The sequence below is a fragment of the Chiloscyllium plagiosum genome, unplaced genomic scaffold (genome assembly GCF_037043375.1).
Source record: "Chiloscyllium plagiosum isolate Xiang-an unplaced genomic scaffold, Cpla_swu_hap1 HiC_scaffold_6, whole genome shotgun sequence".
Taxonomy (NCBI): domain Eukaryota; kingdom Metazoa; phylum Chordata; class Chondrichthyes; order Orectolobiformes; family Hemiscylliidae; genus Chiloscyllium; species Chiloscyllium plagiosum.
In genome coordinates this window covers 16,562,170-16,574,256 of record NW_028270144.1, presented here as the reverse complement: position 1 = coordinate 16,574,256, position 12,087 = coordinate 16,562,170, and the positions used below count along the sequence as shown (strand labels likewise).

At 44.7% G+C, this 12,087-nt stretch overlaps 1 protein-coding gene across 1 annotated transcript in view; it reads left to right on the top strand.

The window, feature by feature from the left end:
• LOC122550474 (vitamin K-dependent protein S-like) overlaps nucleotides 1-12,087 on the top strand; it is a 33,825-nt gene that overhangs the window by 6,841 nt on the left and 14,897 nt on the right. The window contains exons 3-6 of the mRNA XM_087987907.1: nucleotides 1,252-1,276; nucleotides 5,075-5,137; nucleotides 6,735-6,857; nucleotides 8,272-8,394. Coding sequence (XP_087844033.1) covers nucleotides 1,252-1,276; nucleotides 5,075-5,137; nucleotides 6,735-6,857; nucleotides 8,272-8,394 — 334 coding nt within the window. The remainder of the gene's footprint in view (nucleotides 1-1,251; nucleotides 1,277-5,074; nucleotides 5,138-6,734; nucleotides 6,858-8,271; nucleotides 8,395-12,087) is intronic.

Genomic DNA, 12,087 nt, shown 5'->3' with positions numbered 1-12,087 from the left:
TCTTATCATTAAGCATTGGGCTTAATGCATTAAGCATTGGTCACCTCTTCATACACATATTGCTGTTTATGGGATCTTGCTGTGCACAAACTAACTGCTGCATTTCCTACATTACCACATTTTTTAGAAGAGAACATTCCTATTATGCTGTGTTCTTTCAATATTATATAAGAAAATTACTTTATAAAACATTTACTGTTCAATTCCATATCTCTCAACTTGTCCAAATGTTATTGTGCTGTTTTCTTTCGAGCTTTATACCAAAAGGTTTGCATCTTTAACTGATACCTATGTCATGTGTCTTATTTCTATTTATTCATGGGATGTGAGTATTACTGCTAAGGCCTTGTAAGCATTGCCCATTCCTAATTACCCTTGGGAAGGTATTGGTGAGCTGTCTTCTTGAATCCATGTGATGTAGGGGCTGTTACAAAAGGACATTCAAGATTTTGACCCAGTGACAGTGATGGAATGGCAATATAGTTTCATGTCGGGATGGTGAGTGACATGGAGGGCAACTTGCAGACTGTAGCGTTCCCATGCATCGACTGCCCTTGTCCTTCAAGATAGTCGAGTTTGTGGGTTTGGAAAATGTTGTTCGAAGGAGAACAAATGAGTTGTCTTTTATGGTTTGTTCTCTAATTGCATTTATTATTCTGAAATTGAATGATCAGTCTCTGCCCGGGCACCAGATGGAATATTTGACATTATTTTCAATTCTTTGAACGTGTTTATTTCAAACAGTGTTTCAGACTATAACTCCCAAATTTATTCTGAGACAGCTGGATTATTTTTGTGTATTTTCCGGAATCATTTTTTTTTTGTCAATAGTTACGTTTCTGATCAAATACCATCAGACAAGGACAGTATTTTAGAGGACAGCTCATCACCATCTTACTGTAGGCAGTTAAGAATGGGTGATAAATGCTACCATGCTTGGTGACAACCAGATTCCCTGAATAGTTAAAAGAATAGTGACTAGATTTCAAAAGTGATTGCTTAATTGTAAACTGCCTTAGGAGGTTGTGAAAGATTCTATATAAATGCAGGTTTATTTTGGACACAGCAGTATGTAAACATGATCCATGAAGTTCCTAGGTACTCCTAGTGTGAGTAATCTCGCCTGCGTTACCCTATACGTGTCACCCTCTTGTAATGGAAGGATCTTATCCTTTTATTGGGGCTTTATTATTGTCAGGTATTTGGTAACTTGTCTCTGTATATTTGATGTGATGTCTTTTCTCTCTGCAGGCTTACTTTTATCCAAAGTACTTGGGTAAGCTGACTCTTTGCATTGAACAATGATTTTAAAATTATTTCCTCTGTTGTTCGAGTCTCAAATGTTATAAAAATAAATTTACATTTTCGATTGGGTTGAAATTAAAATCAACTGATGGGTGTTGCCCGGAGTGGGAAGTTTAAAGGTCGAAGCATGTGGTGCTGATCAGGCAGCATCCGAGAAGCAGGAGAATCGACCTTTCGAGTATAAGCTCTTCATTATTCCTAATGAACACCATATCCCTCTGAACACCATCCTATTCATAAATCCATCCAGATGCCTTTTAAAAGTTGTAATTGAACACATTTCCACAACTTCCTCTGGCAGCTTGTTCTATCACACACCACCCTCTGTGTGAAAAGATTTTTGAAATCTTTCCCGTTTCACCTTAAATCTGAGTTATCGACTCCCTCATCCGAGGAAAAAGACCTTGGCTATTCATCGTTTCCATGCCCTTCATGGTTTTAGCAAACTCTATAAACTAACCCTTCAGTCTCCAATGCTCCAGGGAAAAAAGCACCAGCCTATTCAGTCTCTCCCTATAGTTCAAACCCACCAGTCCTGGTGGGTTTGAACTATAGGGAGAGGCTGAATAGGCTGGGGCTTTTCTGCACCCTCTCAAGTTTGACAACATCTTTCCAAATAGAAGGGTGACCAAAAGTGGTCTCACCAACGTCCTGTAAATATGACATCCTGACTCCTATACTCAATGCACTGACCAATGAAGACAAGTGTACCAAATGCCTTTGTCACACCCTGTCTACCTGCAACTCTGCTTTCAAGGAACAATGCACCTGAACTCCTAGGTCTTTTCGTTTGGCAACATGCTCTGTAAATCCTATTAATATTGGAGGTCCTGTCCTGGTTTACCCTACCAAAACACAACACCACACATTTATCTAAATTAAACTCCATCTGCCACTTGAGTATTGCTGGAGCTATACCCACCCAGGCAAGTTCGCTCAGGGAGAGATGTCTCTGTTGAATTAGTGACAACCTTATGTTTATGGCCTCTAGTTTTGGTCTCTCTTCAAGTGGAAACATTTCCTGCACATCTACCCTATCAAACTCATTCATAAATTCAAAGGCCTCCCTGTTGGGTCACCTCTCAGTTTGCTTTCTGGGGTATAGACTCCCAGCCGATTCAATCTTTCCTGATTGTCATGTTCCTTTCCTATGAAGCTGGAATAAAACTGGGGAAGAGGTTTGAAAGGGGCTGCTGATTCATGATGGTCCAATTTACACTTGGCATGCTAAAAGAAAATGACCCCTAATGTGTGAGAATTACTGTGAATGATTGTTCAAACAGTTTGTCCTGTCTGCAAACAGAACCTTATCCGATGGGTCATTGTAGAATGTTGATGCAGGTCATGTACATGACCTGGCATCTGAAAGCTGGGAAGCTTCCTACCTGAGAGCTGCCAAAGGTTGGCTGTATGGAATGCACCATATTATCATTGATTTCTGATAATATTCCCGCCAACACTGTGTCAAATATGCTCCTATCATTTCCATATAGAAGAGTTATTAGGTTAGAAAGTCAGGGCTAGCCAGTTTTAACAATATTGGGGGAACGTGGGTGGCACTGCTGTCTCACAGCTGGGGCCCGGGTTTGATTCCATTCTTAGATGACTGTCAGTAGGAAGCTTGCACATTCTCCCTGTGTTTGTTTGGGTTTCCTCTGCGTTCCTGAGTTTCTTCCCACCATCTAAAGATATGCAGGTTTGGTGGATTGGCCGTGCAAAATTGCCCATAGTGTTCAGAGATGTGCAGGCTAAATGGATTATCCATGGAAAATGCAGAATTACTGGAGTAGGGTAGAGGGATGACTCTGGCGGTATGCTGTTTGAAGGGTCAGTGTGGACTTAATGGGCTGAATTTTCTTCTTCTATACTATAGGGATTCTATGATTCAGTAACAGAGGAGATAGTTTTAAAGTAATTTGCAAATTAACTCGACTGGGGAAATTATGTGACAATTTTGCACAGCATCATTGAAATGCTTCCAAAAAGGGCAGTAGGAACAGATTGAAGAATATCTTTTGAAAGGATTCATATTTGAAAAGGAAAAAGCATTTGCAAGACAGTGGGGAAAGAGCAGGGGGGAGATGGGGATTAATTGGATTGCTCTTTCAAAGATCTATCATCGCACAGATATGATTGGCCAAATGGCTTTGTTCTAAGCTGCACAATTCTAATAGTTCAGTTCCAATTGAAAATCAATCCCTCGCAAAAGGTGAATTGACTGGGTGAGGTGATTGGAAATGGGAAGTGAAATGATGAAAGTGGTTTGTGATACTATGTCTGATTTCAGTCTCCTTATTTTGTTTTAGATTAGATTCCCTACAGTGTGGAAACAGGCCCTTCGGCCCAACCAGTCCACACCAACCCTCCAAAGAGTAACCCACACAGACCCATTCCCTCTGACTAATACACCTAACACTATGGACAATTTTAGTATGGCCAATTCACCTGACCTGCACATATTTGGACTGTGGGAGGAAACCAGAGCACCCAGAGGAAACCCACGCAGACACGGGGAGAATGTGCAAACTCCACACAGACAGTCACCTGAGGCTGGAATCGAACCTGGGACCCTGGTACTATGAGGCAGCAGTGCTAACCACTGAGCCACCGTGCTGCCCTTTAAGGGAGGTATATTTGCCTTGGAGTGGGTGCAAGGAAGTTTCACTATTTGGTAATGGAATTCTCCTTTTGAGGAGAGATTGAATCAAATGGAATTACTTTCCCTGGGGTTCAGAAGGACGAGAGGTGATCATAGTGAACTGAATAAAATTTCACATGATGTGCTGAGAGACTGTTTCTGTCTGTTTGAGGAATCAAGAAGTAAAGGCTGTAATCCCATCGAGTCTGCACATCCCTCCAAAAAGCATCCCACCCAATCCCCTTAAATGTGTATTTTCCATGGGTAACACTTCTAACCTGCACATCTCTGGACACTGTGGGAAGTTGAGAATGGCCAATCCATTTAATCTGCACACCTCTGGGCTGTGGGAGGAAACTCACACACACACACAGAGACAGCGTGAAAACTGTCCAGTTACCCAAGGATGATATCAAACCCATGTCTCTGGCTGTGAGGCCACAGTGCTACTCACTGAGCCACGCTGCCATTGTTTATGAATGAGATGAGGACAAAATGTCTTCCCTCAGAGGTTTTTGAATCTTGGAAATCTCTATTCCAGGGAGCTGTTGATGTTTAGTCTTTGAATACATTCAGGTCTGAGACTAATGCATTTTTCACATTTTCCAAAGAATGTGGGGATAGACTTGAAGAGGTTGATTGGCCATGATACTATTGAGAGACATTCCACTGTCCTCTTGCTCCGGTTTCTCATGATCTGAGGAAATCAGTCAGAATTGGGAAACCAAGGAGGACCTTCCTGGTTTTCACTGGTGCTGGGCAAAAAACATTTGGAAGATCAGGATAGGGAAAGAATAATGGGAGTCAATGATAATGCCTTCCAATGGGGAGAGGGAGAGATTGAGAGACAGCTCCTCCCAATCGCTTCTAACAGGGACAGTGAAGGAACTTCCAGACCCTCCTGGCAAGTGTTCAGGAGGGAACACCCACACTGATTCATCTTTTTGTGTTATACCATGAAATTGTTACCTTTAGAATGTGTAGTGATTGAATTTGGAGATCTTGCAATTTAAAGCTAATGTGATTGCTTCGATGGCGAGACAGAGTGAGAAACTGCATTAAAGTGACTTTTGTGCAACCATTGGTTCATGATGCTCCCCCTTTAACTATTTGTGTTGCTCTTCCTCATAGAATGCCTGAGAAGTTTTGGACCCATCAGCAACCGAAATCCAGATCTTGTGACCTGTGTTCACAGTAAGTTCCTCATCATGTGCTCGTTGACGGGAGGCTGAAAATGTAACAAAAATACCTCTGCATTTGTCTCAAAGATACAGTGATAAGGACTGGGGCTGGAGGTGTTGGGGAGACGGCAAGTTGGGGCTTTCTGTTACTTCAGTACCTGAATTTGGAAAACTGTCAACTTATGCAAGGAAAGTGCTAGGTCATTGCCCTGCTCCCTCAAGGATGACTTTCCAACAGTGCGGCATTTCATCAGTACTGACGCCCTGACAGTATTGCGCTCCTGCAGTACTGACCCTCTGACAGTGCAGCGCTCCCTCAGTACTGTCCCTCTGACAGTGCGGCATTCCCTCAGTACTGACCCTCTGACAGTGCAGCACTCTTTCAGTACTGACCCTCTGACAGTGCAGCACTCCCTCAGTACTGACCCTCTGACAGTGCAGCACTCCCTCAGTACTGACCCTCTAACAGTGCAGCACTCCCTCAGTACTGACCCGCTGACAGTGCAGCACGCCCTCAGTACTGGCCCTCTGACAGTGCAGCACTCCCTCAGTACTGGCCCTCTGACAGTGCAGCACTCCCTCAGTACTGACCCTCTGACAGTGCAGCACTCCCTCAGTACTGACCCTCTGACAGTGCAGCGCTCCCTCAGTACTGACCCTCTGACAGTACTGCACTCCCTCAGTACTGACCCTCTGACAGTGCAGCGCTCCCTCAGTACTGACCCTCTGACAGTGCAGCGCTCCCTCAGTACTGACTCTCTGACAGTGCAGCACTCCCTCAGTACTGACCCTCTGACAGTGCAGCGCTCCCTCAGTACTGACTCTCTGACAGTGCAGCACTCCCTCAGTACTGACCCTCTGACAGTGCAGCACTCCCTCGGTTCTGATACTCTGACAGTGCAGCACTCCCTCAGTACTGACCCTCTGACAGTGCAGCACTCCCTCAGTACTGACCCTCTGACAGTGCAGCACTCCCTCAGTACTGACCCTCTGACAGTGCAGCGCTCCCTCAGTACTGACCGTCTGACAGTGCAGCGCTCCCTCAGTACTGTCCCTCTGACAGTGCAGCATTCCCTCGGTTCTGACCCTCTGACAGTGCAGCACTCCCTCAGCACTGACCCCCTGAGAATGCAGCACTCCCTCAGCACTGACCCCCTGAGAATGCAGCACTCCCTCAGCACTGACCCCCTGAGAGTGCAGCACTGCCTCATTCTTTGACTGGAAATTTCAGGCAGTATTATGATCTGATGGCTCATAATTTGTTTTATGTTTTGAGCCTGGGAATTACTGTATGCAGTGCTCACTAATGAAGAATGTGCAGTCTGCTGGATTATAGTGAAAGTGTATGTGTTCCTGACTGGAACTGACCTTTTTGTTTTGTTTCATTTTTGACTGTGTATGTGATTTGTTGAAGATATTGCACTCTGTCCCAGATTTAACTTGGATCATGTTACTGAAATGAAACCAAAAAAATGCATGAAAAAAATGTTTTTTCGTCAATAAAGTTGATCTTGCTGAGAATTTAAATATGTGAATCTCCAAGGACTCTCAAATCCTATCAATAGCATTCCAATACTATCTTAATTTCTCTCTCTTTGCTTGGTTTCTAGATATCCCAGATCAGTGTTCTCCCCCACCTTGCAACCCTGTGGGTTATGACCGATGTGAGGATCAGAAGGGAACTTTCAAATGCTTTTGCAAATCAGGCTGGGAGGGCATTTTATGTGATGAAGGTACAGTATGTGTTACATCCAGAGATTAAAGATTTTCCTGATGAGGAGAAATTGAGCAGTTTATACTGATACTCACTTAAGGTTTGAAGAATGAGAGGAGATCTATTTGAGTTGTATATGATGCTGTAAGGGATTGACAAAGTAGACGTAGAGTGGGGCAATGAGAGGTCAAGGTTTTAGGCTAAAGGTGGCTTTCAAAACAGAGATGAGGGCGAATGACTTCTCTCTAAAGGTCGTTAATCTGTGGAATTCACTTCCCCAGAGTGCATTGGATGTTGGGATATTGCCGAAATTGAAGGAGACAGCTTTGTAATTAGTAAAGGGTTACTGGAAGCAGACAGCGAAGAGGAATTCAGACTGAGATGAGATCAGCCATGATCATATCAAATGGCGAAGCAGGCTTGAATTACCTGAAAAAAAATCCAAAGAACTAGAGACACTGGAAATCATAAACCAAAACAGAAATTGCTGGAAAAGCTCAGCAAGGCTGGCAGCATCACCTACTCCTGCTCCTACTTGCTATGTCCTTATCTTCTGAGAGAGGACTGAAAATTTATGATTGCTCTCTCTGTGCTGTGCCTGAGGGAGAGAGCAGGAGAGTGGGACTAATTGGATAGCTCTTTGAAAGAGTCAGCCCATACATGATGAGCCAACAATGGCTTCCTTTAGTACATTGAATTTCTAAATTTATTAAGAACACTGTTTGGACAGTGAGAGGTTAATTTCAACCTTTGGCCTCTTACTACTATCACCCCCGACTTTATTTCTTTTTGTAAACAAAATAGTTATGAGATTATATTCATGTGAATTGTGAAAGCCTGTTCAGTTTATTTCTCCATTCCATGGTGTTGTTCATACACTTTACAACTGAGTGACTGACCATCATGGATCGATCTTTCAACTCTGTGATTGGTTCAGTTAACTGATACTGTGATTGGGCGGAAGTGGGTACTGCAGATGCTGGAGATCCGAGTCAAGATCAGAATGGTGCTGGAAAAGCACAGCAGGGTCAGGCAGCATCCGAGGAGCAGGAGAATCAACATTTCGGGCAAGAGTCCTTCATCAGGAAACTGATTCTCTGATTGTTTCAGTTAGCTCATACTGTGTTGGAAACAGAAGTTGCTGGAAAAATTCAGCAGGTCTGGCAGCATCTGTGAAGAGAAATCAGAATTAATGTTTCGGATCCAGTGACTCTTCCTCCAAAACGCTAACTTTGATTTCTCTCCACAGATGCTGCCAGACCTGCTGAGCTTTTCTAGCAACTTCTGTTTTTGTTTCGATTTTACAGCATCTGCAGGTCTTTCGCTTTTTATTTAATGCTGTAATTCGTTCAGCTAACTAATACTGTGATTGGTTCAGTTAAGTAATACTGGGATTGGTTCTGCTGCTGACATTGTGACTCTCTGCATTCCAGATATTATTGAGTGTGAAATCAACAATGGTGGCTGTGAACACATCTGCTCAAACACGGAGGGGAGTTACGAGTGTCTGTGCAAGAAAGGATTCATCAAGAAGCAGGACAATCGACGTTGTGAAGGTGAGGTGGGCACCTGGGGACAGAGTCCTGTGGGTTTGGACTCTGAGGGAGAAGGCCAACCTGATCACTTTATAATTTCAGATGTTCACATTTGTGGGCTCCCGTTCATTGACATTTGCGGATGGGAAAAATGGACAGGAGAAGGAAGGAAAAATCACTGTTGGGATGGGCCTGAGGTTCTACAGTTCGATGCTGGGATATGATTGGTAGTGGCATTTACTGCTCTTTGCTAAATAGGCTTGAGGTGAGGTGTTGAGCTGCCTACTGACCCACTGCAGTCCATGTGGTGAAGGTATATACACAGTGCTATTGACCCACTGCACTCCATGGGGTGAAGGTATATCCACAGTGCAATTGACCCACTGCACTCCATGGGGTGAAGGTATATACACAGTGTTATTGACCCACTGCAGTCCATGGGGTGAAGGTATATACACAGTGTTATTGACCCACTGCAGTCCATGGGGTGGAGGTATATTCCAGTGCTATTGACCCACTGCAGTCCATGGGGTGGAGGTATATTCCAGTGCTATTGACCCACTGCACTCCATGGGGTGAAGGTATATCCACAGTGCTATTGACCCACTGCACTCCATGGGGTGAAGGTATATACACAGTGCTATTGACCCACTGCATTCCATGGGGTGAAGGTATATACACAGTGCTATTGACCCACTGCACTCCATGGGGTGAAGGTATATACACAGTGCTATTGACCCACTGCACTCCATGGGGTGAAGGTATATACACAGTGCTTTTGACCCATTGCATTCCATGGGGTGAAGGTATATACACAGTGCTATTGACCCACTGCACTCCATAGGGTGAAGGTATATTCCAGTGCTATTGACCCATTGCAGTCCATGGGGTGAAGAGGCTTTTGCAGTGTTCTCCATTTGACTGGAGGATTTATTACTTTGAGAACATTCAAGCTTGACACCTTGACACCCTATCCGTCACAATCAACATTCACCCTCTCCATCACTGATGCTCAGTAGCAGCAGTGTGTGCTCTCTATGAGGTGCACTGTTGCAACTTGCCAAATCTTCTTCGACAGCACTTGCAAAATACATGACCTCCAGAAAGACAAGGGCAGCAGGCACATGGGAACGCCATCATTGGCAAGTTCTTTTCCAAGCCACACACCATCCTGACATATCACTATTCCTTTCCTATCGTTGGGACAAATTTCTGGACGTCCATCCCTATCAGCATTGTGGATGTCCCTGTACCACAAGGATTGGCATGACTCAAGAGGACACCACCTCAAGGACAAGTAAGGATGGAAGATAAATGCTGGCCTTGCCCCAATTCAATAAGGCCTTAACAAAGAATGATTGTGTTCCAGAATTGTTGTACACGATATAGGTGAGACCTCTTCTGGAATACTGTGTCCAGTTCTGGTCTCCCTGTTCTTGGTAGGATATTATTAATTTGGAGAGGTTTCAGAGTAGATCTACTAGAACATTGCCAGGAATGGAGAGTTTGATTTATAAAGAGAGGCTGGATAGGCTGGGATATTTTTCACTGGGCATAGGAGGTTGAGAAGTGACTTATAGGGATTTATGAATCATGAGGGTTAAGAGATAAGGTGAATGGCAGGTGTCTTTTCCCTAGGGTGGGGGATTTCAAGACCAGGGGGCATGTTTTTAAGATGAGAGGAAAAAGAATTTAAAAAGACACAAGGAGCAATTTCTTTTACACAGAGAGTAGTTCGTGTGTGGTATGAACTTCCAGAGGAAGTGTTGAATGCAGATACTGTTGCAACATTTAAAAGGCATTTAGTCAAGTACACAATTAAGGAATGTTTTGAGGGATATGGGCCAAGTGCAGGCAAGTGGGATTAGTTTAGTTTGGGATTATGGTCAGCATGGACTGGTAGCTGTGGGAGTCAGTGCGTTTGTGGATGATAACAATGTTGAGTCAGTCACATTGATGGAGTTTGACACTCACAGCTACCTGGACTACACATCCTCCCACCTGCCTCCTGTAAAAATGCTATCGCTTATTCCCAATTCCTCCGCCTCCGTTGCATCTGCTGCCATGAGGACCAGTTCCACCATAGAACACACCAGATGGCCTTCTTCAAAGATCCTAATTTCCCCTCCCACATAGTTGATGATGTCTTCCAGCGCATCTCATCCACTTCCCGCACTCCTGCCCTCAAACACCCTACCCCTCCAACCGCAACAAAGACAGAACCCCTCAGTCCTCACCTTCCACCCCACCAATCTCCGTAAACATTGCATCATGCTCTGCCATTTCTGCTATCTTCTAACGGACACCCCACCACAAATGTATTTCTCTCCCCACCCCTATCTGTGTTCCGGAAAGAGTTCCCTCCGCGACTCTCTTGTCAGGCCCACGCTCCCCCGCTTATCCAACCTCCCCTCCTGGCACCTACCCTTGCCGTTGCAGGAATTGCAAACCTCTGCCCACACTTCCCCCCTCATTCCGCCCAAAGCCCCAAAGGATCCTTCTACATCCATCAAAGTTTCACCTGCACTTCCACACACGTCATTTACTGTATCCATTGCTCCTGATGCAATCTCCTCTACATTGGGGAGACTGGATGCCAACTTGCAGAACATTTCAGAGGACATCTCCAGGACACCCGCACCAACCAACCCCACTGCCCCGTGGCTGAACACTTCAACTCCCCCTCCCACTCTGCCAAGTACATGCAGGTCCTGGGCCTCCTCCACCGCCAAACCCTAACCACCCGACGCCTGGAGGAAGAATGCCTCATCTTCCGCCTTGTGACCCTCCAACCCCATGGCATCAATATGGATTTCACCAGTTTCCTCATTTCCTCTCCCCCCACCTTACCCCAGTTCTAGCCTTCTAACTTAGCACCGCCCTCATGACCTGTTCTGCCTGTCCATCTTCCTTCCCACCTATCTGTTCCACTCTCCTCTCTGACCTATCACCTTTACCCCCACGTCGATCTACCGATCACACTCTCAGCTACCTCCCCCCTCAGCCCCACCCCTACCCATTTATCTCACCACCCCCTTGGCTCACAAGCCTCATTCCTCATTCCTCATTTGGCTTATGCCCGAAACGTTGATTCTCTTGCTCCTTGAATGCTGCCTGACCTGCTGTGCTTTTCCAGTACCACACTCACTACTAGAGAGGTTTTCTGTCATGAGTGTGTGGTGCCTTTAGGCCGTTGAGTAATGAGATGTTAGGATAGGAGATCAGGATACATTTTATTTATTTTTTTAAATTTTTTTATTAAACAGTACAAAATACAGTTAACAATAAACAGAAAACAGCAGTTCACAAAAAACCCACTATATATAGGGGAAAGGGCAGTAAAGCCAAACTCCAAACTCCACCGTTCAACCAGTTTTCAGGGAGATGAGGACAAACCTCAAATCCCACTTCCGTTCAAAGGTAACAGTAGCCAGCACTGACAAGACAGTGCAATCAATGAGAAACAGTGCATAGAGCACAGACCCAATATAGCTATAAAAAAGGAGACCTAACACCCATCCACACCACATACTGATCAGACTGTCTTTGGCTAGCCTTCCTGCAGGACAGTCATCAGCCTTCCGGTCTCTGGCTGCCCCGCGTACCAGAATACATTTTGTTTCCCTTGACACAGATCCAGCTCTCTCTGAGCCAGCTCTGAGTGAACAGAACCGCTGACACTCCTTTTTCTTATAATTTAGGATACATTTTATT